Source organism: Talpa occidentalis, unplaced genomic scaffold, assembly GCF_014898055.3.
Source record: "Talpa occidentalis isolate TD23 unplaced genomic scaffold, MPIMG_talOcc4v2.1 talOcc4.9, whole genome shotgun sequence".
In the NCBI taxonomy this organism is placed as follows: Eukaryota; Metazoa; Chordata; class Mammalia; order Eulipotyphla; family Talpidae; genus Talpa; species Talpa occidentalis.
In genome coordinates, this window is record NW_023605305.1 from 62,584,309 (window position 1) to 62,607,317 (window position 23,009).

Genomic DNA, 23,009 nt, shown 5'->3' on the forward strand with positions numbered 1-23,009 from the left:
TGCACAATGTATGCATTTTCATGTTGGTTATAGTCCCCATACAATTCCCACCCCCCTTGTTTTGATCCTACTCCCTCTTCCCCCCTCTCCCTACAGGAGTGTCTCTGGTTTATAGTTGCTTGTTAAGTTTGCTTTTTACTTTATTATAATTAGGTTTTTTTCCTGATCCCTTATTTAGGTTTTCTAAATTCCTGCTATGAGTGAGACCAAGGGAAGGGAGGGAAGGAGGGGAAAGACCTTTCTAGAGTTCCAGGAATATATTTTCCATTATCCCTATTTCACAAATGCGAGAAATGAAGCGCCAAAGAACTTGCCGAAGAGCACGATCTCTCCCAAAGCCCAAGACAGGGACACGCAACAAGTCTCTACCTGCCGGCTAAAGTCAAAAGGACGTGCCGCTGGGGACTACGTACCCCCGGAAGCCCCGCCTCCCCGCCAAGGGAAGGGTTGAACCAGTGTTCAGCCCCGCCCCGTGACGTTTAGGCCCCGCCCCCAGGCCTTCCACCTCTCGCGGGAACTCTCGGGAGGACGGATGGGGTCAGGTCCCATCATGGCGGCTGAAGAGGCGGATGTAGATATCGAAGGGGACGTGGTGCCCGCGGCGGCACAGTCTGGGTGAGGCGTGGAGACCGGGTCGCAGGGACGGGGAGGGGTGTTTGTGCGAGGAGCTTACCCCAGAAAGGCAGCGGGTCGGGCAGGTGACAAGGGAGTGGAAGCCTATTCTCTGGGCCAGGATCTTCTGACGGCCTGGGAGGTGTCGCGCCCGTCTGGCCTGCCGGCTACTTCCTCTGCCTAGCAGGCGGGGATCCGGGCTAGTATCTCGTACATCTTTCACCTTTGCCTGGATGCTGTGAGAGTGCCGACTTCACCTAGCACGTTACAGTTTCTAACAGTTAGACTCCTCCTTCCGTTATCTCCACCCCAGAATCCGCCCCCCTGCCCCCGCCAGACAATAACTAGAAATAGGGCGGCTCCTGGACGGGACCACAGCTCAGGGATCCTTGTTACCTCGCTCGCAAGCCTTGTGTCCTTCGGCGAATCGTTTCTTCCCTACTGGCCATAGGTGTACTCTTCCTGCTATGGACAATTGTGAACAACTTGTGAAAGGCAGTTCAGCTGAAAGTGAAAGGACAGGACTTGAGAGTTGGACAGTTCTCGGTTCTCAGGTATTGGCTGGCTGTGCCAGTTGCTGTCAGTGTCACTTTGTGCCAGACATTTAGCTCGTCAGAGCCTCAGATCGTACATGTATAAACTGAGAATCGGGACGTGTATCTCATGGTGGTTGTAAGGATGAAATGAAATAATTATGGGATTTATTTTAGCTTATAGTAGGTGCTCTGTAAATGTTTTATTTTATAATCTGTTACTCTCCGGGGTGTTGTTAGGACCCAGTGAGGGGGGTCACAATTTATTTAATATCAATTAAGTAAAGCCAGTGTGGTTTTAAAGAACAACCTCCAGCTTAAGAGATCTAGTCCTTTGACTTCTTGCCTTCTGAGTAAGAAATTGTTATATACCACTTTTACAGTGTACTTCCAGAATCACCTTTTCGTCTAGACTGTTTGGGAACAGAAGGCCCCAGTTCTAAATTCAGTTGACTGTGTTACTTGTAGCTATGAACAACTCCATTAGAACTCTGTTAGTTTGAACCATGTAAAATTGCCAATCTGGGACCATTTTTGACCTATAAAATGGCAATTTCATATGGTTTAACCTAATAACAAGGCCTCTTTAAATTATGGAAAAGAGTACCAACCCTGCCCTTGAGAGACTAAAGTAAGGGATTTAAAGTTCTCCTAAACTCTAAAGCACTATAAGGATGTGAAGTGTAACTCAAATAGTTTCTTGAGGCAAAGCTTCCAAAAGCTATATAGAGAGTAGAAAGCCTGTAATAGCAATCATTGTTCACATTTGTGTAGCTGAAATTAATTTTGACCAACCACTTTTGCATAAATGATATAATTTACTTTTCCCAACAAGTCTATGAGGTAAGTAGGCAGGAATACTTATCTGCAGTCCAGAGAGAAATAAATTGGTCTTGAAAACACTAAAGATCACTGGAAAGCATTAACTCTATCCCTTTTTCATAATTTGGTTGTAATTTTTCTAATTGTGTATAAATTTTCTTCCTTTTCTTCCTTCCCCTCCTATTGAGGTCTCTGGTTATACCTGTGATCATGTTAATCTCATTCAGTCAGTTTCACCAAAGTTATTCGTCCCTGATCTTCAGAGCCATTGCCTTATACAAGTCCAAAGATCATCATTAACTTTATTTTGGTGAATGGCACCCTGTGATGTTGAGCTTATAGAATTTAGTGTAACTGGTGTTCCCTGAAGTATGGTGTTACAGATTATAGCAATTGTGGAGACCCTTGAAGGTTGTTTTAAAGAACACTTTTAAAACAAGAACATACTTGCTGAGTTCTCAGTACCAAAACTAGAAGATGGCCTTGAAACTTAAGTTTCCCTTTTACTTTGACCATTCCTTGTCATCTGCCTTTTCTTCTGTTTATTCTTTAAATCATAGTTTCCAAAGGATGTTGTCATAAGACTTTTACTAGCACATACAGTCCCTGGTGATACTACCTCTCAGGACTTAAATTTCCATCTGTTAGCTCGAACCATATGAAAATTTGCCAATATTTGATCCTTTTTTACCTACAAAAATGGCAGTTTCATAAATACCACCTAACACATGCTGTTTCTCAAATCTGTCAACACCCAACTCTCCGAAATTTTAGGATCGATTTTTCCAACTCTTTAGTCTGTCTGTACTTGGATGTTAACACTGGTACCTCAATCTCAGCTTATAAATTTTCCCCAGCAAACCTGTTACTCCTACTCCCCTAATTCAGTAAATGGCACTATCCAGGCAGTCACCCAAGATAGAGACCTAGACTCTATCCCTTTCCTTGCCTTTCTCTTTCCATTCCTTTTATCCTATCAGTTATTTAGGATTTGTTTATTCTAGGTATTCTTTAAAAATAAATTTACTTCTTCCTATTCGCGCTACTGATCCACAGGTCTAATGTCCCTGCAGTTTTATGTCTCTATTCCTTATTTAATTACTTGCTCTTAACTGCTCCTTTGTCTCTTTGCCCCCTTTCTACTCTTTCTGGAAGTTAGAGCATTCTTCTTTACATTCAGATATGATCATGATATTTCTTTCAATCCTCAAATGGTTTTAGGATAAAATCCTTATTACTTAACTCCTAGAGACCTATGTGATCCTTGCCAGTCTACATCATTCATTCAATTATTCAACAAGTATTGATTAAGTACCTTTTAAATGTCAAACCTTACATATATAGAAGTTTTCAAAACTAAGTCCTTTCTCCCTAGAAGTAATGTTCTTATTGAATGAGACAGTACCTTTAGATATATGTCAAATGGAGGTAAGTGGAAAAGATAAAGGAGGAAGGTAAGATAGCTTGTTAGCTTTTATCTCTATACTTACATAGGAAAATCTTAAGTTCTGAAACTACAGGACCTCAGATGTCAGTGTGAATATAGTGGAAGGACTTGATTTGAAAAGGGGAAAAGCCACAAGATTGGCAACAAATTGAATGTGCCTGGGGGCCAGGGGCGAGGGGAGGGCAGGCTTAGATTCCTGGCATGAGCATCTAGAGGGCTGGAGATGTTATTGAGTGAGACAGGAAACAGTGGAAGAGTAGCAGTGTTGAGAGGAAAGATGATCCCAGTCTGAAGCACGTTAATATGTGGTACCTATGGCGATTCAGGTATACAGAAGCATGCACCAAAGGTATGCATGTTGCCAATCCTTATTGAGGAACACTATCTAGAAATATTTCTGCAGTAAACTTGAGGTAATACTAGTCCCACCCTGTGTACTCTTGGCAGACTTACTTAGTTGAACAAAGGTTTCTTTCTGCTAGTATAAGTCTCAGTTCTTTATTTAGCATTTCTGGTAGCCTCTACCAAATCAAAATGTTAGAATCTTTTTGCCATCAGCAATTGAGGGAAATTATTGCTTTTAGCCCATTAACCCTACAATTTATTACCACTTTAGGACTAATTGAAGATTCAAAAGTGTAAACCTATTGATAGGTTTTTGCAGTTTAGAAATACAGAATTTAAGTCAGTAACTTAAATAGGAAACTTTAGAAATTCAGAATATATAAAAGCAAATATTAAATTAAATTATGATAGATTGGGCCTCTCAAAACTTCAGCTTTTTTGCATATAAGGTAAACATTGTGACTTTAGAGAGTTCTTACTCAGTGAAAGGAGCCGGAGAATTAACAAAGTTCAATACCCTTAGGCATAGAAAAGCCCCCAAATAACTCCTTTTTTTATTATATGAATTGTTATTAAAATGTTGCATTTTCTTATCTCTAGTCTGTATTATCCTTCAAGTATTTTCTCTTTTAGTTATATCATTTGTCTTCATTTTCAGGGTAATACGATTGATGATGGCTTTTATGCTTTAGATATAGCTAAAGGAATGTGTTGTAAAGTTGAATTTCTGTGTACATAAGAATACTCATCCAAAAAGAAAAATAATTAAAAAAAAATACTCATCAAAAGAAATCTGAAGTGGGCCTCCCCTGGTGGCTCAGCGGTTGAGCGCTAGGGTGCGAGGCTGCCCACAGCCTCTGCAGCACCGGTTCAATCCCCGATCCCCAGCCGCCGCCAGCGAGGGTCCCACATGGCGTGCAGACCTCTCCTGCCGCACAGTGCCCCCTGCTCCCCTCAGCAGTGTGTTTCGTCAGTCTGCCTGTTCTGTTCCCGCTCTTGCTCTGGTGAATTCTCTCACCCTCCCATGCTTCTGACTGTACCCAGTGCTTGTATAAATAAATAAGTAAATCTTAAAAAAAAAAAAAAAAAGAAATCTGAAGTGTTAGCTCATGGGCATAGATGATATTATGGTTGCTACTGTGAGCTGTGGGAGTTTTTTTCTCATGAAGTTGTTTATTCTTGGGAAGCATAAGTGAGCTGTCAGTCTTGATGTTTACCAATTGAGACAGGGATGATTTAGAGCCCCTATATAGTTCACAGACCATAGAGGTAGTAGAGCAAACATCTTTGCGATACTAAATATGTTTGTTAAGGGGAAAAGGGAACTAAATATTATTTTAACATCTATAACTTGCCAATCACTGTGCTTTGTAAATTATATCCATTAATGATATGATATATATCGGTTTCATACCCAATTTCTTAATTATTACAGAAGTGATGAAAATACAGCATCTGTTCTACAAGATCACTATCTTGATTCATCATGGAAAACTGAGAATGGCCTCATTGTGAGTATGTTATGAAAATGCCTGGTGCATTAAGTTATTATTTATTGCCCAAAGTACTTTTTTTTTTTTTTTTTTTGATTCTGGGTCTCAGCAGTCACAGGTAAATATTGAACATTTTTCTTACTATAAAAACAAAAGAGAAGAAACTTAGTCTTCTTTTGACTTGAAAGATGGTCTGTTGGGGAAAACACTTGGAGCCAGCCAAATTTAGATACAAATCTTTTCTCTACCACTTAACAGACTTGTGAACTTCAGTCTCTTCAAATGCAGGGTTCATTTCTTCATTTAGTAGCTAAGTACTTACTGTGTGCCAGACACTAGGCCAGGCTTGGTGGGGAACAACTATAACCGAAATAAGCATGGTCCTGCTCTAAATATGTTTCTATTTTAAGGGAGTCAGTTATGTTCTAAGGGAATCAGGCAATGAACAAGTATACGAACAGATTCTATAAGATGAAGTGCATAAGCAGGATACTGACTAAGAGTAACAGGATAGGGAACCTGCTTTAGATAAAGCTGTCATTAAGGAAACTAAGGAGGGGACATGTAACTTGAAAAGTAAAAGAAAGGACTAAGTATGTGAAGAATTGAGGAGAAAGTATTCTTTGCCAAAGGAATTGCAGCATCAAGTCTCTTTTAATAGCCAGTCTAGAATGTAGTGGGAAAGGAGGGAAAGATGCTGTGACAAGTTTGCAAAAGCAAATGAAAGCTCTATTATACTCGTAGGAAGCCAGGGTAAAATTAGATCTGTTTAGAAACATTTGTAGTAATCCAAGCAAGATTTGGTGGTAAATTGGCCTGAAGTTGTGACAGAAGAGGTAGGGGTGACCAGACTTGGATTACATTTTTGAGGTAGAACTGTTTTGTAGATTGGATTTGGGGATTGAAGAGAAAAGAAAAGGACCCAGGATGATGCCAAGCTTCTAGCTGGAATAAAGTGATAATAAGTAATGCCATTTATAAAGTTGGGAAGGCAGAGGGAGAAGCAGGTAAAGATACAGGATGGCGAATTCTATTTTAAATATATTAGGTTGAGAAACCTAGTAGATAGGTAAATGGAATTTTGAGTGGGTGATTGGATTTAACAGTCTAGAGCCTGGAGAAGGGACCTAAACTCAAAAGTTTGAAGTTTTGATAGTTGAAAAATGAGTGTGGTCATTCAAAGAGATTATCACTTGAGGGGAAAAAGTAAATTGTGAGTTTTGGAAATTGATAAAGTATCTGGCAAAATGCCTGATGTCTAATAGTTCTTCATCCATAATAACCATTATTACTTTATCATGAGAGGGAGCCTGAGTGTTCGAATTAAACAAACTCGAGGTTCTGTCTCTCTGCTTTTCTACTTAAGACTCTAGTAGTGCTATAGAGACATCTGTGAATTAATAATGCCATCTTGGTGTTATTGTGGGAATCAAGGATATGTTTGTGCGTTGAGTAAATTGTAGCTGTTATTTGGACTTATATTATGTATTTTCATTTAAGAAAGCACAAAAGATAATTTCAAAGACAGGAAAATATATTATTCTCTCTTTTTTTAAATAGCCTTGGACTCTGGATAGCACCATCAGCGAAGAGAACAGAGCTGTCATTGAGAAAATGTTGTTGGAAGAAGAGTATCCTTAATAATTATAAGGAAAGTAATGATTTCAGGATTGTAAATCAATACATGCAAAAATAGAATGTTACTAGATTGACTTAATTGGCCCCAGACTGCTATTACATAATATGTTGTCCCTGTAGACAAAAAACAGCATTTTATTCCTCTGCTTCTATTTTACTACTAAGTTTGAGATATGGTTCAATGTTTTTGAGTTTCTGTTGTCAACCAATTCTTTATACAGTCTGAGTAAGTAGAAATTACAGTGTTTTAACCTTCAAGCTTTAGTTCAAGCCCAAGATCATTTATTTAATCCAAGCTTCCATTTTCAGTTATATAAGCTGAAACCCAGCAATGTCATTTTGTCAAGGATACAGAATAGAATATGAAAAAGTTCTTACTTTTTACTCCACCAGTTTACAAGTGTTATGTGGGAGGACGCTAAGTTAAATGCACTAAACAAATATTATAGGATGAATATTCTCACCCCTCCCCCCCCCCGCCAGAAGTTGTGAATCCTTATCCTTGATTCAACCAAAGGCCTCCTTTTTCTTCTGTATGGGATGTAGGCAACTTAGCTTCTTTGGGATTCAGTTTTCCTTTATGTAAAATGAGAGAATTGAACAAAATAAGTTCTGAGGTTTTATTTTTGATGATGTATTTTTAATTCTTTGTTTCATACTAAGTCTTTGCAATCTGATGTATATTTAAAACCCACAGTCCATCTTAGTTTGTGCTAGCCACATTTCAAGTACTTAGTGGTTGTACATGGGATGTCAGTTAATGTATTGAACAGTACAGTTGTGGATTAAGGTACACTTAAGTGGTCACTGGTTTACTTCGAGGTTTGGAGGCAGAAATAATGAGTATATTAATGAGAGCTGTGTGAGTTCTTAGAGGACAGGGATAACATTTTCTTGTGTCTTTGTCCTCAGCACTTAGCACTGAGCATTGTGCATGATATACACAGTATACAGTCATAATTTAAGTAAAGGAAATGTCAGATGAATAAGAGTATTCCATAGGCTGTTTTTGATAAGTTTGAGAGGGATGCTTCCTGGTAGATTTGATCTAAGTGTTACTTTTATTTGGGTATAGAATAATCCTGAATTCTTCTGTTACATTTTGAAATATGAAAACAGATACTCCTAAACTACCGTGGGCAACCAATCAAATTCATCTGTTATATTTTCCATATGTTTTAGGAAAAAATATTTATATAAAACATTGAAGGTATTTCTTTTTTTAGCCACTTCTAATAGGGAAGATAAGATACTGGTGTTTATGTAGCACACATTTTTGGGGGGGCACTGTGCCGTGTGATTTCGCATATAATATTGAATCTTTTTAACCATGCTGTCAGATATACACATTTTTGTCATAATTTTTGTATACTTGGAAAGAACTTTGAGAGGAATTGGTTTAGCTGGAATTCATGTGATTTTCATGAGTAGATGATTGCCTCCCTATATAAGTTGTATAAAAATTATGACTATTATTAAAAATTTCCTTAATAATTACACAGGTATTACTTATCTAAAAAATCACTTCCAGAAAAATTCTGGCTTGAACAGAGGGAAGATGATAAAAAATACATGAAGAGGTAAAATCAATTTAAAATACTTTTGAACATTTGATTATATTTTTTAAAACTTCTTCTCAAGCTTCCTTGTTTTCTTTTTTTCATGTGGTGCAGTCTACAGAAAACAGCAAAAATCATGTATGTACTTATGTTTTATATTTAAAAACCCTTTTAATTAGCAAACATTATGGGAGACTTAAACAAAAATATAAAATTGAATTATGGAAAACATAAGTACCAAAGTATAAAATCAAAATTTTTGTTCATATGTTGGAATGCTACAACATAATTTTATGATGTTATTTATTTGTAAGACTTTCTTTCATGCCCCTACATAGGCAATTCCATTAGATTATGGAAAAGATGGCTTTGTGGGAAAATTTTAAAAAGCTACTATCTTTTAAGAATTGACTTGATTTCTATTGCCCTGCCACTTAATTTTCAGTCATTTTAAATAGAATTTGTATTTGTGGGTTTCAAAAATTAACAGGTTGATATAATATGCTTTCCCTACAATAGGAGAAAATATGATGTTATATAGTATTGTTTTATAAATAGTTTTGGGGTTTTTCTGTGTGTAGAAGAACTGGGATGTAGGATTAGAGGGTAGGGTGAGAGAATTCACCCGTGGCAGTGTGGGAAGAAGAAAAGACGGATTTACTGAAATGCACATGTAAGGGGAACAGCGGACGAGACAGAAGAGATCTGCTATGCCATATGTGGCTTAGCTCCCATTGGTGGATTGAACTCAGGCCAGAGCAGTGATAATGTTGAGACTCAACTCCTAGGCCACTGGGGAGGCCCTATATAGTTTCTAAAACTGCAAGTTTATAGGGTTCCTTAAAAAGGCAGATTTACAGATTTACAATTGCCACGAACCTGAGCCCTGAGCAAACTTTAACTTTTACATTTTGCTAAATAAACAACCAAAAAATGAAGTTGATGGGAAGATTAATGCCTCGCTTGAATTAAATTATTGAGCTTTGACACTATTTAATTTAGTTTCTTAAAGCAGTGAACATAGCATATATCTTTTTTGTTTCATTTTTACTTTTTTGGCTTAATATATACATGGATTTACATGCAAGTATCAGATGGTATTTCTGAAACCAACTTAAACTTTTATATGTCTTTCAGTATTTGGAAGGTATTAACGTCTGTTTCTTTATTGACTTCCTTTGGTGTTTTTTAGTGTTATCTTCACTCAGACCTAAGGATTATGTCTTTTTGGGCTCCTGTCATCCTGAGCTAGAAAAGTATAGGAGACAGTATGAATTTGTTCCCCCACTACCCCCCAACCGCTACCATAGTAGAGGCTGCAGCCTTCTTCCTGTCCTTCCTTTTTTAATTCTTAGACTCAAAGTATTGATTTTAGCCCATGGCTATCTATAACCTTTAGCTGCATATATATAGAATGTTCCATTTCAGAAATTTTTTTGCCATTCCTTTTTTTCCCCTCAGGGTACACTCTCCTACAAAACCAGCCAGTTACTCAGTAAAGTGGACGATAGAAGAAAAAGAGCTGTTTGAACAAGGGCTGGTAAATAGAGCAATTTTTTAATTCATAGAAAATAATTCTGGAAACAAATATTGATAAAATTATATGGTTAAATTAATCTGGAGACTGGAAACTTTTTTAATTATAATGATCACACCTATAGCTTTTCTGTAGTTAAAGTGATGATGTTTTAGTGTAATATAAGAGAATTCTTTTTAACTCATATTAGGTCACTATAATATTAAAGAAATTTGGATCTGTATATTAGATGTCAAACTTTTTTTGTTGTTTTTATTAAAACCCAGGAAATTGAGCTATATATCATGTCATGTTTACTTGACACCAATTAAAAGTGAAAATGATCTGTTTTTTATCAAAGGAAAATCATATATATTTGAAACTGGGTGATTAGCTGAATTTATTTTTATTCAGATATTTGCCCTCTAAATATTTAAGTCAAAATATGTTAGTGAATTCAGTTGAACACTATAAACATTTCAATGCATAAATGTTTCACTGAGCTCTGTTTAAGAGTCTGTAAGCTACATAATGGAAAAAAAATAAGTATGCCAATTTCTAATAATTCTAAAAATACCCTTAACAGAAGAAATCTTTAATAAAATTTTTTTTTTAATATCAAGAGTAGGTTATATATTTTCCTTTAAGGTGCATGTTACCTAATATTGCAGTAGTTAATTTTGAAATTATGCAAATTATATATAGAATATATCATATTTATATAGGATTCATCAGTGCTAATTGAAATAATTGCTTTCTAAAAATAGTGGGAAATACAATTTGTATTTTTGTAGTTCATCATCATTATGACATGTGTATTCTTGATGTTATATAAATGCACAAACTATATTGAAGGTTTTATCTTTTCCTGAGTTTTTTTTCCCTTAACTGTTGATGGTTTTATATTGGTTTTTCAGTTTTCTGACTTTAATCAGTCATTTGTATAAGATAACTGACAGCTTTGGAGATTTACTCTTATCACAACCCAGATCTCTCTCTCCCTCTCCCTCTCCCTCCCTCTTTCTCTCTCCCTCTCCCTCCCTGCCTTCTCCCAGACACACAGATACACATACATATGTTTACAAATTGCTTGTGAAATTTTAGGTAATTTTAGTGGCAGTTATGGTAGTTATAGGAGCCCCATTTGCATGATTCAAAAGGTACCTAAAGTAATAGGTTCTTAAGTCCTTCTCTTACTCTTATCTCAGCCTTCAGTGTCATCTGTTTTACATGTATCCTTCTAAAGAGGTATTTTGTTTGTACAAGCAAATGTATTTATTTATATATCATTATCTGTCTGTATACCTAAACAGACATTTTAAATTTTCACCCCCCAAAAAAAACAAAACTTGTTTTTAACTTTATAACTCTGGTGTAGTTTGCTTATAAAATTAATTCCTCAGATTTGAGGGAACTATGTAATACTGAGATTTTTTTCTTTACTTTCTTGGTCATAGAACTGTCCCTTTGCTCTATTTTGAAATTGTGAATGCTTTCTTTGCTCCTCTCGTTTGTGTCCTTTCCCAATTTTGTAAAGTCCATACCTTTACAAGCCCGACTGGTCACACTTTATGCAGATCTGTCCTGTCTACAAAAGTGTTCCATGTTGCCATTATCCCACTATAAGGATAAGTAATTTTTAGTTATCCTCACCGAGGTATTAGTTAAGAACAATCAAATAGCTAATTTACATTTACTGTTAATTTTTCAAGAAGTACTTTCAGTTTTACAGTTATCCATAAGAATGCCGGAGTATCTGAGATAGTATATAAATTAAGGTTTATCAGATGAGTGAGGTCTTTGAAGTGATATGCTACTAAAGGCCTGTAAACCTGGCCTACAGGTGTCAGCTTCCCTGAGTTGTGGCCCTTTTTTCCCTAATAGTTTTGAGAATTCTAAAAAAGTAAAGTTGTTGAGCTTTGTGAAGTAAAAGTTGGAGATACTGTAAAGTAGATTTAGGTATCAAACAATAGACTTAACAGGCAAAAATCCTTTTTCTCTTTCAAATTAATGTGCACTCCTTTTTGTACTTTAGAACACACAGGCACTCCCTCAGTTTGTCATTTTTTTCCACCACAGCTTCAATGTTAACAGGTATAACCTTTGACAGTAGTGGGATATAGGGAGATGTTAGTTCCAAATCACTCCACTTGTGAGTCAGTCTTCTAAATCAGTTCACTGTGATAACTATTGAGAGTGGAACTACCTTCTGTGGTGCATGTAGTGTATGTTTTGTAACAGATGGCATCTGGATTTAAAAATACAATTTTGAAGTTAGTGTCAAACATTTCCAGTTGCTTCTATAAATGGAAAATATAATATGCCTCCCTTTTAGGCTCATTGTCTTAGATTTGTAACATAGAAAACAATATACATATGTACTGTTAGGTAATGGAAGTGATACATCTTCTTTTAGATAGCTATTTATATTTTTTTTTAAAAAAGCTAATTTCTATATTGTACTGGTCAGTTTTCAAAATTTCAGATTCCAGAAGAATGTGAGTTTTGATTTTAAGAGTTTTAGCTATGTAGGAGGCCTTATTGTGTGTTTTAGAAAATAAATAAGATGCATTTTTTTAAATATGGCAATTACTTGGAATATTAATGAGTAAGTTAATGAAAAACTATTTCTTTTCCACTTTGATAACAGGCTAAATTTGGCCGAAGGTGGACCAAAATTGCAAAACTAATTGGAAGTCGCACTGTTTTACAAGTGAAGAGTTATGCCAGACAGTACTTCAAAAATAAAGTAAGCAAAATATAATTACAAACTTAATAATTATAACATTTACAGTAAGTAAAACTAGTAAACAGATAGTTTTTTAATTCAGAGATTGAAGTGTTAATATTAAGCATTTTTACAGTGAAACTTTTGTATCCATTAATTACTGTCTTGATATTTATCTTTTAAAATCTCAAAGCATAGCTTCAGTATTTTAAGTGTTGCTATTAAATAGGTATTATGTTATTATTCCACTTAATTTCTAACAGTTAAGTAGAAGGAGAAAATACTAATGGCTCAGGATTATCCTATAAAGCAAGGAGTATTTCGAAGAGAAAATCATGTTTTATTGTTTTGAGGAAAATACCTTTTATTTTTAAATATTTGTATTATAGAAACTTTTTAAGAATTATCAGGGCTTAAGACCATGAATACTAGCATGATTCTGAAATCTGTTTAATAACAATGAAACTTTTATGGTTTGGAAGAATTAATCTGAATACTTTATATTCTATATCCTTAATATGTTCTGTTTAAACTCTATTATTATAAAATTTGGAAATGTATTAGATGAAGTTTGGTGTTTTGATAGATTTATTTATATACAAGATTTATCTAACTTAACAGCCTTTGGGACTATGTAGTAAGTAAAGGAATGGATACATCATATGTCAATCATCTTTTAACCAAGCGAAGGCATTTTCATGACAGCTTACCAAGATTAAGATGTTATAGGACAGAATAAAGCTTAACTTGGTTACTTTTACCCCCATGTTTCTCATGTCAGTTTTTTTGTAAGACTAGGGGGTGGGAGGGTAATTTTTAATATTAAAACATTATTATGAATTATAATGCAAAATTTTATCTTAATTCTTAGGGTTAAAACATTAGACTTAATTATTAGCAAGGTTGTTAAAAGTTGTTCTAGGGCCTCCCCGGTGGCGCAGCGGTTGAGCGCTGGGTTGTGAAGCTACCCGCAGCCTCTGCAGCGCTGGTTCGATCCCCGGCTGCTCCCTGGCCATTGGAGGAGGGTCCCAGTTGGCCCGCAGACCTCTCCTGCTGCCTGCTCTGCTCCCCGCTCTGGCTCTGGTGAATTCTCTCACCCTCCCACACTTCTGACTGTACCCAGTGCTTGTATAAATAAATAAACAAACAAACAAATAAATAAATAAATCTTTAAAAAAAAGAAAAAAGTTGTTCTAGACTATATGCACAATTCCTCTTTTTCCTCCTGCTACACTCTAGTTTTCTACATAGTAAGCCAGTTAACCCCAAATACATGTTCTGGGATTGTGTTGTGATACATGATCTATAAATAATCCCTTGGGGGAGCTGTCCTGTTTGTGAATATATCAGTCATGAATAAGATTTCTCTGAAACTTTGTATATAAAGATTTTATTTCAAGTCTTATGTATTTAGTGATTTTCACTCTCTTCTTCTAACTACATTACCAAATACAGCTGTAATTAACAAATATGGAAGAAATTGCATGCATTAAATTATAAACTTTATATTGGAGCGACATTAAATAAATCTGCAAAAAAATTATTTCTATTGTTAATGTACTTAAGTGAAAGATGATTTTAATTTCCTAAGATATATGAGATAGATTCCTTTAAATAAAGGCTATTTTAACATTATAAAATATAATCAGTTTGCTTAGGTATCAGATAGTCTGAGAAATAAGCCTTTAAAATATTTTAATATCCTAGAGAATACTTTACTATGGCAGTTACTGGTTCATTCTTTATGGCTGTTCTGAACTGAGATGAAATTTTAAACTTACTGTTGAAAAATATGTAGCATTTCTATGCAATTAATGATTATTTTGATTAATAAAAATCACCAAGCCTTGAATAAATCATTTGTTTATAGAAATTTGAAATGGTGACTTTTCACATTTAAAGTGAGTTGCAGGCATTTAAAGAAAAGCAAAATACAAATATAATACACCATTGACATATATAGTATTGTATTTTCTCTGTGTGTGTGTGCACCAATGATTAAATCTTAATATTATGAAATTTTCATTTTGGTTCTTAAGGTAAAATTAGATGGTCCAGAGAAAGAAACTGCAAATCAGAAGAGCAGCAGTGATCTTCAGGTTAAAAATGAAGTTGTGGGGACAAAGTCATGGACACCATCAAATTTAAGGGGACATGCTGATCCCAACTTGAATGCTATAAAAATTGAGAAGTTATCTGATGATGAAGAAGTAGACATCACAGATGAGACAGATGAGTTGAATTCTCAAGTACCCCAAAAGAATCCTAGCAGTGATCTCTCAATAGGAATCCCTAATAATAAATTGCACAGAATCAATCAAGGAGAATTCATCGCTTCTCACAGCTGGGAACATCCCATTCCTAAATCTTCCAAGGAATGTCTTCAGAATGTAAAGCATGGTGAAATGGAAACCCTTTCAAGTTCAGGAGTTACATTTTGTGTTGAAGAGCAGATTACCACTGACAAAAAATCAGTTGAATTAAATGACCAGAAATCTAATAAACTGGCAAAAAACTGTGACAAGCAGGATGGAAATGATGCCAGCCAGTTGCCTTCTCCAGAGCTTTGTGAAGTTCAGAAAGCTTTGAGTGATAATGCAATGTTTTCTCATTCGTCTTGCCAAGTAGAAGAAGAGAACCATGAGGAAGAAGAGCTTAAACCACCAGAACAAGAAATAGAAATAGATAGAAATATCATTCAAGAAGAAGAAAAACAAGCAATTCCTGAGTTTTTTGAGGGACGCCAAGCTAAAACACCTGAACGATATTTGAAAATTAGAAACTACATTTTGGATCAGTGGTAAGAAAGAATTATATGTTAGATGCTGTTTTAAAATTTATACTCAATAGTATTTTAATTAGACCCTTGCAGAATTTAGTATTTTATGTTGCTGGTGGTAAAGGAAGCTTTAACATATTAATATATTTCAGTAGGCAAGACTCAAGACTTATTAGTGAAACTTTTTTTGAAAGTTAGGAACATTATCATTTGCTCTTACCATAACCTATCTGAATATTCATTAATAGTGTTTAGTCCTGAAATAATAGATGATTGCCCTAAGAAGCAACTTCTTAGGACAATTTTAGGAAGATACAGAAAACCCTAATGTACTAGAAGAGGAGGAGAGTGTTTTCCTTAGTATATCACGTACTTTGAAGTATGAAGACAACAGGGATTATAGAATGCTAGTTTTAGTAAATAGCTATATTGCAGGAATCAATATGTAGCTCATAGTGCAGCATCTGGCATAAGTATTCAGTAATTTGTTGCTACTATTAGTTCTGTTAAAGTTTGTATTGTACCATCTAGCACGGTGCCTTAAGTATATTAGGTAAACATTATTTTTTAAATCCCTCGTTTCTTTCAAATAGTCTCAGTATTTCATGATATCTTTGGAATCCCCTATGTTTCTGTTTTCCACTTAATATTGATTGGCATAATCATTAGAATTAATATAAAAAGTTTTAAACATTTCTAAGATAGCTTATAATTGATACTTTCCCGCCAAGCAAAAACTGATGAACCTAAGTAATATATTAAAAATTGGCAAAGTCTAATAACAAATACAATGTATTGTCAAAGTGTCCTTTTTAGTCAGATTCCTTCTTGAATTTGCATCTGTAGATAAATGAGCTTCTGACTTCACAATCCTGAGATAACTGGAATCTACTGAATTAAATATTAGGGAAGAAGTAATACTTAAAGAAATCACACTATACTTTTATATTTTTGCACCATTTAAATGTTTGTTATTTCAGAAAAAACTACACTTGAATATCGTGAATTATTAGCATTGTATTTACTACACATTTACACATTGAGAAGGGGTAATTCTTTAAGATATTTCAAATATTTAAAGTTTTCCCCAGAAATCTTTTTTCATGTTTATATTTATCCAAAATAATTGTATTTCCATCTCTTAACTAGGGAGCTATGCAAACCGAAATACTTAAATAAGACCTCAGTACGTCCTGGCCTGAAGAATTGTGGTGATGTTAATTGTATTGGACGGATTCACACATACCTCGAGTTGATAGGAGCAATCAATTTTGGATGTGGTAAAAATAAAAACTCAAAACCTCTTTTACTCAACATTTTTATCGTTATAAGCATCCATTAATTTCTTTGATGGTTAGCATTCAATAGATTTTAAGAAAAGATATAGAATTCAGATGCTACAACATTAAATAATATAATATTGAGATTGTGAACCAGTTTTTGTTGATTAGACTATATTACTTTTTACCTACAGTGAAATTGATTGTGTAATTTTAAAGGAAACATATTTGGTATAAGTAGTTGAAATAATATAAGGATGAAGTTCTTTGTCAGGTGAAAGTAAGATTACTTTATAAAAATCTAATAATAGCCCATTTAATTTTTAAATACTGCTAGAAATACTCTGTAACAATGTTTAGATAAGGGAAATGATTTATGAACCTCTACATTTAAATGTAAGAAGTGCCAAAATATTTTTCATGAAAAAAACTTCTCTCACCTTAGTTTTTCTCACATTTAAAGTTAAGGAAATATAATATTCACAGATAGAAATTGTAAGGTAATTAGAACTTTGTAATCCATGGTTTGAGAAGAGTATGTTCTATATTCTGTATCTGAAATGAAAAGTAACTAGGAAACTTGTCAGATAATTTCATTATATACAGAGATAGAATTTACAGTCTGCCCTGAGGTCTGACCTTCACGTTGGTGTCTGTTTGGCCAAAGCACTCTATGCTGGGACTGGCATTATAAGAAAACTAAAGTGTCATAGCTTGTTTAGTCACTAAAAGAAAAATGAAATCATGTTTTCTGTATTAGACTTCCAAAGTTAGCAAAATTAGCTTAGTACTCATTAAATCAGAAATTAAATGTATTATCTACTTCCTAATTATCCCATTTTATAAATTTTTCCTTGTAATAATAGCATTGCTTTCATTGTAAGATCTACCAACTAGCACAATAAATCTGGATTAACAGGATAAGAGAATCATAAAAGTTCAGGTATAAAGAAACTTAGAAATTAGCTTACAATTTATAATCAATGTAATCTTCCTATTTAACAAATTAGTTTCATAAAATAATAGATTGTTTTGTTTTTCCTGAATTCCCATAGAACAGGCCATATATAACAGGCCACAACCAGTTGATAAAGTACGAATCAGAGACAGAAAAGATACAGTAGAAGCGTACCAACTTGCCCAGCGTCTGCAATCTGTGGTAAGCTGTCTTTCTCACTAAATGATTGTTCCTAATTGTTGACACCCTGTTAAGGTGGCTCTATAAGGCAAAAGAAAGAAACGAAAACTCAAAATTCACTGATAAACTATACAATACTATAATGTTTTGCTAAAGTTGTCTTAGACTGCTTGGTTTTTATTTCTAAATTTAATGTATCTTTTAAAAGTATTATACAGTGAGGCTGTTTTTTCTTTTTGGTTATTGTTTAAAATTCTTACCTTGAGATTCTACTTTTTGGAAGAGCTATTCAAAACATTTTAGCCTTTATTTTTTAATACTTGAGGTTAGTGAATTTGACAATATTTTAAAGTTCATGAGTTTTATTTAAAAAAATAAGTGTGTCAACAAATCTCCTAAGAGGCAAAGTCATACAGTGATCCTTTTGGTTTTACTGATAATATAGGTCAATCTGGTGATGGGTAAGTAACATGAAATCAGTGAGGATGATGGTGTAGGTATCTTTCTCAGTATTTAGAAGTGGTGTAAACCACTTCTGCTTAGATTTATTAAAAAAGATGTTTTCAAATACAATAGCTAGAGATGGTGCTACTCATAGACTGACATCTAACAGCCATTTTAAAGGCTTCAGTATTGGGCCTCCCTGGTGGCGCAAGGAGTTGGGCACAGCACTGTGAAGCTACCTGTAGCCTCTACAACACAAGTTCAATCCCTGGCCAGGGATCTACCCACATGGCGCAGCATACCTCTCCTGTCTTGCCTGCTGGTCCCCTCAGCAGTGTATTTCAGTCAGTCTGCCTGTTCTGCTCCCCACTCTGTCTCTGGTGAATCCTCTCACCTCCGCACCTCTGGCCTGTACCCCAGTTCTTGTATGCATAAATAAATCTTTAAAAAAAAAAAGGCTTCAGTATTGAGGTTTGTAAAACTTAGTATTAAGAATTCAATCAACCAACTTGTAGTTTTTACTTTTTGTGTTAACTTGGCAATCTTTTCCATTTTAAGACTGAGATATAATTATTTTGCCTCTAATTACCACTCTTGTATCTTTTGTTGTGTATTCTTGCAGGTTCTAGCAATATAAGTTTTCTACCACAGGTAGTTGAAAGTAAAATTATTTTATTGTTGTGGACTTTTTGATTTTGAAAGTATTTTTGTCCTAGTGTTTTAGCTCCCAAATCGTAAAAGGAAGTGAAAATTTAAAAAGAAATCCAAGTAAAATACAGAAAATCATCACTGATTTATTTTTGAATGGGTGCTAACTGTTGAACGTAAAGTAGTAAAATTTAGTCAGATATTGCAATCAGGGGTTATAATCTTTTAATAAAGAAATTTTTAGAAAATTACTATTTTGGTTTAGTGTATTAATGTGCTGTGATTCCTTAAGAGTTAATCTTGCCACCTTTTGCTTTATTTTAATCCCATCACAGCGCACAAGGAGACGTAGAGTCAGAGACCCTTGGGGAAATTGGTGTGATGCAAAAGAGTTAGAAGGACAAACATTTGAGGTAATTTGAACTTTTTCAAATTGTTTATTAGTGAAGGTTTTATCAATACGTGTTTAATATCAATGTGACAGATACTATACATTGTGTGTGTGTGTGTGTGTGTGTGTGTGTACGTATCTCAACCTGTGTTAATCTTTTTTGTTTAGAAGTCACCAGTAAACAACAGAATAGCAAGTGCTAATGGTGCAGTTAACTAAGTGTTTGACTCATTTTCTGAACATTGATTGTCTTTGCATTCTGATTTCCAGCTCAAGAATATGTGCCAGGTGCCAGGAAGTTGGTATGCCCAATTCATTTTAGTGAACATTTATTGAATGATATTCTGATATACCAGTTAAAATACTGTCCCAACAGTAGATATAAATTACAAATAATGAAACATTTCTCTATTAAAAACTGTAGCCCTTAAAGGAAACATAGGCAATGAATGTGTGTATACATACACATATTTCTGAAAGAACTGGCTTTGTTACCTTGAGCAACTACTTAACCTCACTACAGCTCAGATTTTTTTTTCTTAAAATGTGGATAATAATACCTCCTGCAAAAATTAAGTGAAATAAATGAAATTAAAATTTGTGAACATCTTTGTATTAGGTACTCAAAAGCCTTGCTTGTACCAGATACTCAATACATGTTATCTTCTTCCTCTCCTCTCCATTCCTTCCCCCAACCGCATACCTGAGCAGTATTCTAAGCACAACAATTAGTAAAATATAAGTTACTGCCTAGAAGGAACTTCTATTTCTAGTAGGAAAGATAAAACCTGTGGTAAGTTCCATGTGATTCGTCCCAAGAAATAAAAAGGTTATCCCAAAGAGTGATCAGGGATAGTTTCTCATAAGATAAGATCTTTTATGTGGGACTTGAAGGATGAACAGGAGAATCCCAAAATGTAGAAAACTAGATAAGGGCATTCCAGACTGAGAGAAAACATAAGCAAGGATATAGATGTGGAAAAATATCAAGCATATTCTTGAAAAAGTACATAGTGCATTTGGGCTAGAGTGTAAGATTGGTAATAGAAATGGAAAGAAAAAGCTATATAATTAGATTTGACTTACTAAGTGTTAAAACACTATTGTCTGTATTTTACAAACATTAACTCAATCTTCACAATAACACCATAACATTATTAATATTACTATTGTTGTTTCCATTTTAAAAATGAGGATAGACGCATAGAAGCTTTTAGTAACTTACCCACGGTCGCTCAGCTAGTAAGCAGCAAAACCAGGCATTTCCTTCCAGAATCTGTGCTCTTTGTCATTATACTTCATTGTTTCAATCGTGAAAGAAAATTCAACACAGCAGAACGTGGTGACTAAAATTGGCAAATAATAGGAAAGATTCAGGTGATTCTAAGTTTTTGAACCTGGATGACTGCTATCATTAATCAAAATGAAAATTTCAGCAGAAAGGGTAAATTTTAAGTTTGGTATGGCTGGGTATTTTGGAATAAATTGATACATTATTCAGCATCTCTGTTAGCAGGGAGGAGGAGACACTTCCACACCAACTTAGTCTGTCTTATTCTCACATGCCACCAAATCTGACTTTAAAAGAATATTTTTATTCTACCTCTCAGTGGTCTACGGACTCTGATCCACTGTTGTTTTGTTTTAGCATCTCTCTGCTGAGGAGTTGGCAAGAAGAGGAGAAGAGGAAAAATGCAAACCTGTTAAATCTTCAAAAGTGCCAAGATCAACAAAAAGGTATAGTGGTGTTACATATTGATAAATGTGCATTTTTTTTTTTTTAGCTACAGATAATTAGAAAATATGCAGACAAAGTATAAGCTATGACTGCATTCAGTAAGAAATGCAGCTAAAATTTTTGAAATGTTTTATTTCACTGATTATCAGTTTGGGAGACCTTAAGCAAAAGTTTTGTCAGGTACAGTGAATATAGGATCCAACCTGTGTTGTAAAGGGGGCCTTATTTATGACAGGTAATTGTTCAGCTCCTTAGATTTTATGAATAAATACCTCATGAAATAACTGGTTCTCTCTTTGGGTGGTGCTGATTGTTAGCAAGATTTTTTTTTAAATATAAAATTTGTGACATATCATTAAGGGCTCCCAAATAATGTAAATGTCTTGATTTTCTAGATCTTCATACGCCTTTCAAATGCTCTGTTAAAGGGACTATAGTTATCTCAGTGTCCCTTTATAAAGAGATATCCAAAAATACCATTAGATCATTTTCAATGGAATTAACCTCGATTATTACCAGTTATCTGTCCCTGAATATATTACTTAAATATTTTATAAGCCTTGGGTTCTCATTTATAAAATAGTAACTGTAACAGCTAATATACATTAAAATTTACATACATGAACTCATTTCATTATAACAACCAAATGCAATAGGTAATATTCCCATTTTGAGGAAACTAAGGAGATTTTCTAACCATTACATTATCTATATCAACTTCTCTAAAATAATTAAAAGTTACAGGTATGAAAATATATTAAATGAGATAAGCAGTGTAAAAAATACAGTCATCCATAAGCTGTGATTCCTCATCTACTATTTAGACATTTTATTTCCTGAATCTAAATATGAGATTTCTATTGTGATTTCCAAGTCACTGTTCTAGTTGGTCACACTCTTTGAATTCACATTCACTTTCCTTATATTAGTCTTTATAGCTTTGAATCATCAACATTTCAGTAAGCTTGCTTTTCTGCCTCTAGTTACTAGTAAAAGTGTCTAACGGGGATAAGTATAAACCTCAGACATCTTTCAGCCAGCTGTATAATACCAGTTAGCCTATATTTCTTCATCTTAGTGTGCAGAAGTAAAATTATTGAAGATGTCTTGCTTGCATTCAAATAAAGTATATCTGAGTTTATGTAATTTGCTAGTTTCTACCATCATTCCTATAAAAATGAAATCTAGGTCTACTTAATGGCTTGTATTTCATAAACCCATAATTGTTCTTAGTAGTCACCTCTTCACTTACTGAAGGCTCACTAACCAACTTTTCTAGAATTTCCTCAATATTAAACATTTAATTACTTTGCCTCCGAAATCTGCTTTTGTGTGTGTTTTGAAAACAAGCTCAGTAATTACCTATTTCTAATCTTCCATCAGTGTTCTCATTCTCTGCAGCTCCTCAAAAAATGTTGACAGTGGGTTTATATCATGTGCTCTCTTTCTGTTTTCTGTTGTATTTCTTACTGTATTTTCTTCTCTTTCTACTTTCTCATCTGTCTGGCCTTTAGTTTATTTGAATTAAGTACTTTTTAACTTAAAGATCTTACTTCATTCAAAAGATGTTTTTTGAGTGCCTGTACTATGCGTCAAGCACTTGTAGGAATACAGTATTCAAAAGTCTTTCCTGGAGCTGTCTTGTTTCCAACAGGAACTAAATAGTCCTGCTCTTTTTTATTTGCATTAATGTGAAAAAACATTGTTTTTTGCTCTCTAAACATTTCCTTAAAAAAGCCTTTCATTTTTCTTGATAGATTTCTCATACTTCAGTTCTTCACCAGCCCAGACCTTTTTAACATTTCTGAGATTTACACATGCTTTATATCTCAACTTGCTTAGGTGACCCCTTCCCATCTTTTTTTGTTGTTGTTTACTTTTTTGTTTTAAAGTGGTCA

The 23,009-nt window shown here is 34.5% G+C and overlaps 1 protein-coding gene and 1 long non-coding RNA gene across 5 annotated transcripts in view; one reads left to right on the plus strand and one right to left on the minus strand.

The window, feature by feature from the left end:
• Window positions 1-510: 510 nt before the first annotated feature.
• MYSM1 (Myb like, SWIRM and MPN domains 1) overlaps window positions 511-23,009 on the plus strand; it is a 39,138-nt gene continuing 16,639 nt past the window's right edge. For 3 of the 4 annotated variants that reach the window (XM_037498249.2, XM_037498250.2, XM_054691745.1), the window contains exons 1-12: window positions 511-615; window positions 5,195-5,270; window positions 6,813-6,883; window positions 8,393-8,470; window positions 8,564-8,587; window positions 9,911-9,989; window positions 12,616-12,714; window positions 14,733-15,493; window positions 16,622-16,752; window positions 17,808-17,911; window positions 19,318-19,395; window positions 21,022-21,110. In XM_037498249.2, coding sequence (XP_037354146.1) covers window positions 533-615; window positions 5,195-5,270; window positions 6,813-6,883; window positions 8,393-8,470; window positions 8,564-8,587; window positions 9,911-9,989; window positions 12,616-12,714; window positions 14,733-15,493; window positions 16,622-16,752; window positions 17,808-17,911; window positions 19,318-19,395; window positions 21,022-21,110 — 1,673 coding nt within the window. In that variant the 5' untranslated portion in view covers window positions 511-532. The remainder of the gene's footprint in view (window positions 616-5,194; window positions 5,271-6,812; window positions 6,884-8,392; window positions 8,471-8,563; window positions 8,588-9,910; window positions 9,990-12,615; window positions 12,715-14,732; window positions 15,494-16,621; window positions 16,753-17,807; window positions 17,912-19,317; window positions 19,396-21,021; window positions 21,111-23,009) is intronic. The other variant, XM_054691746.1, reaches the window with a different exon arrangement.
• On the minus strand, window positions 620-1,503 carry LOC119235136 (uncharacterized). The gene is made up of 3 exons (XR_005122789.1): window positions 1,456-1,503; window positions 1,009-1,116; window positions 620-869 (listed from the first exon to the last, which is right to left on the minus strand). It is a non-coding gene; the product is annotated as an uncharacterized LOC119235136 (long non-coding RNA).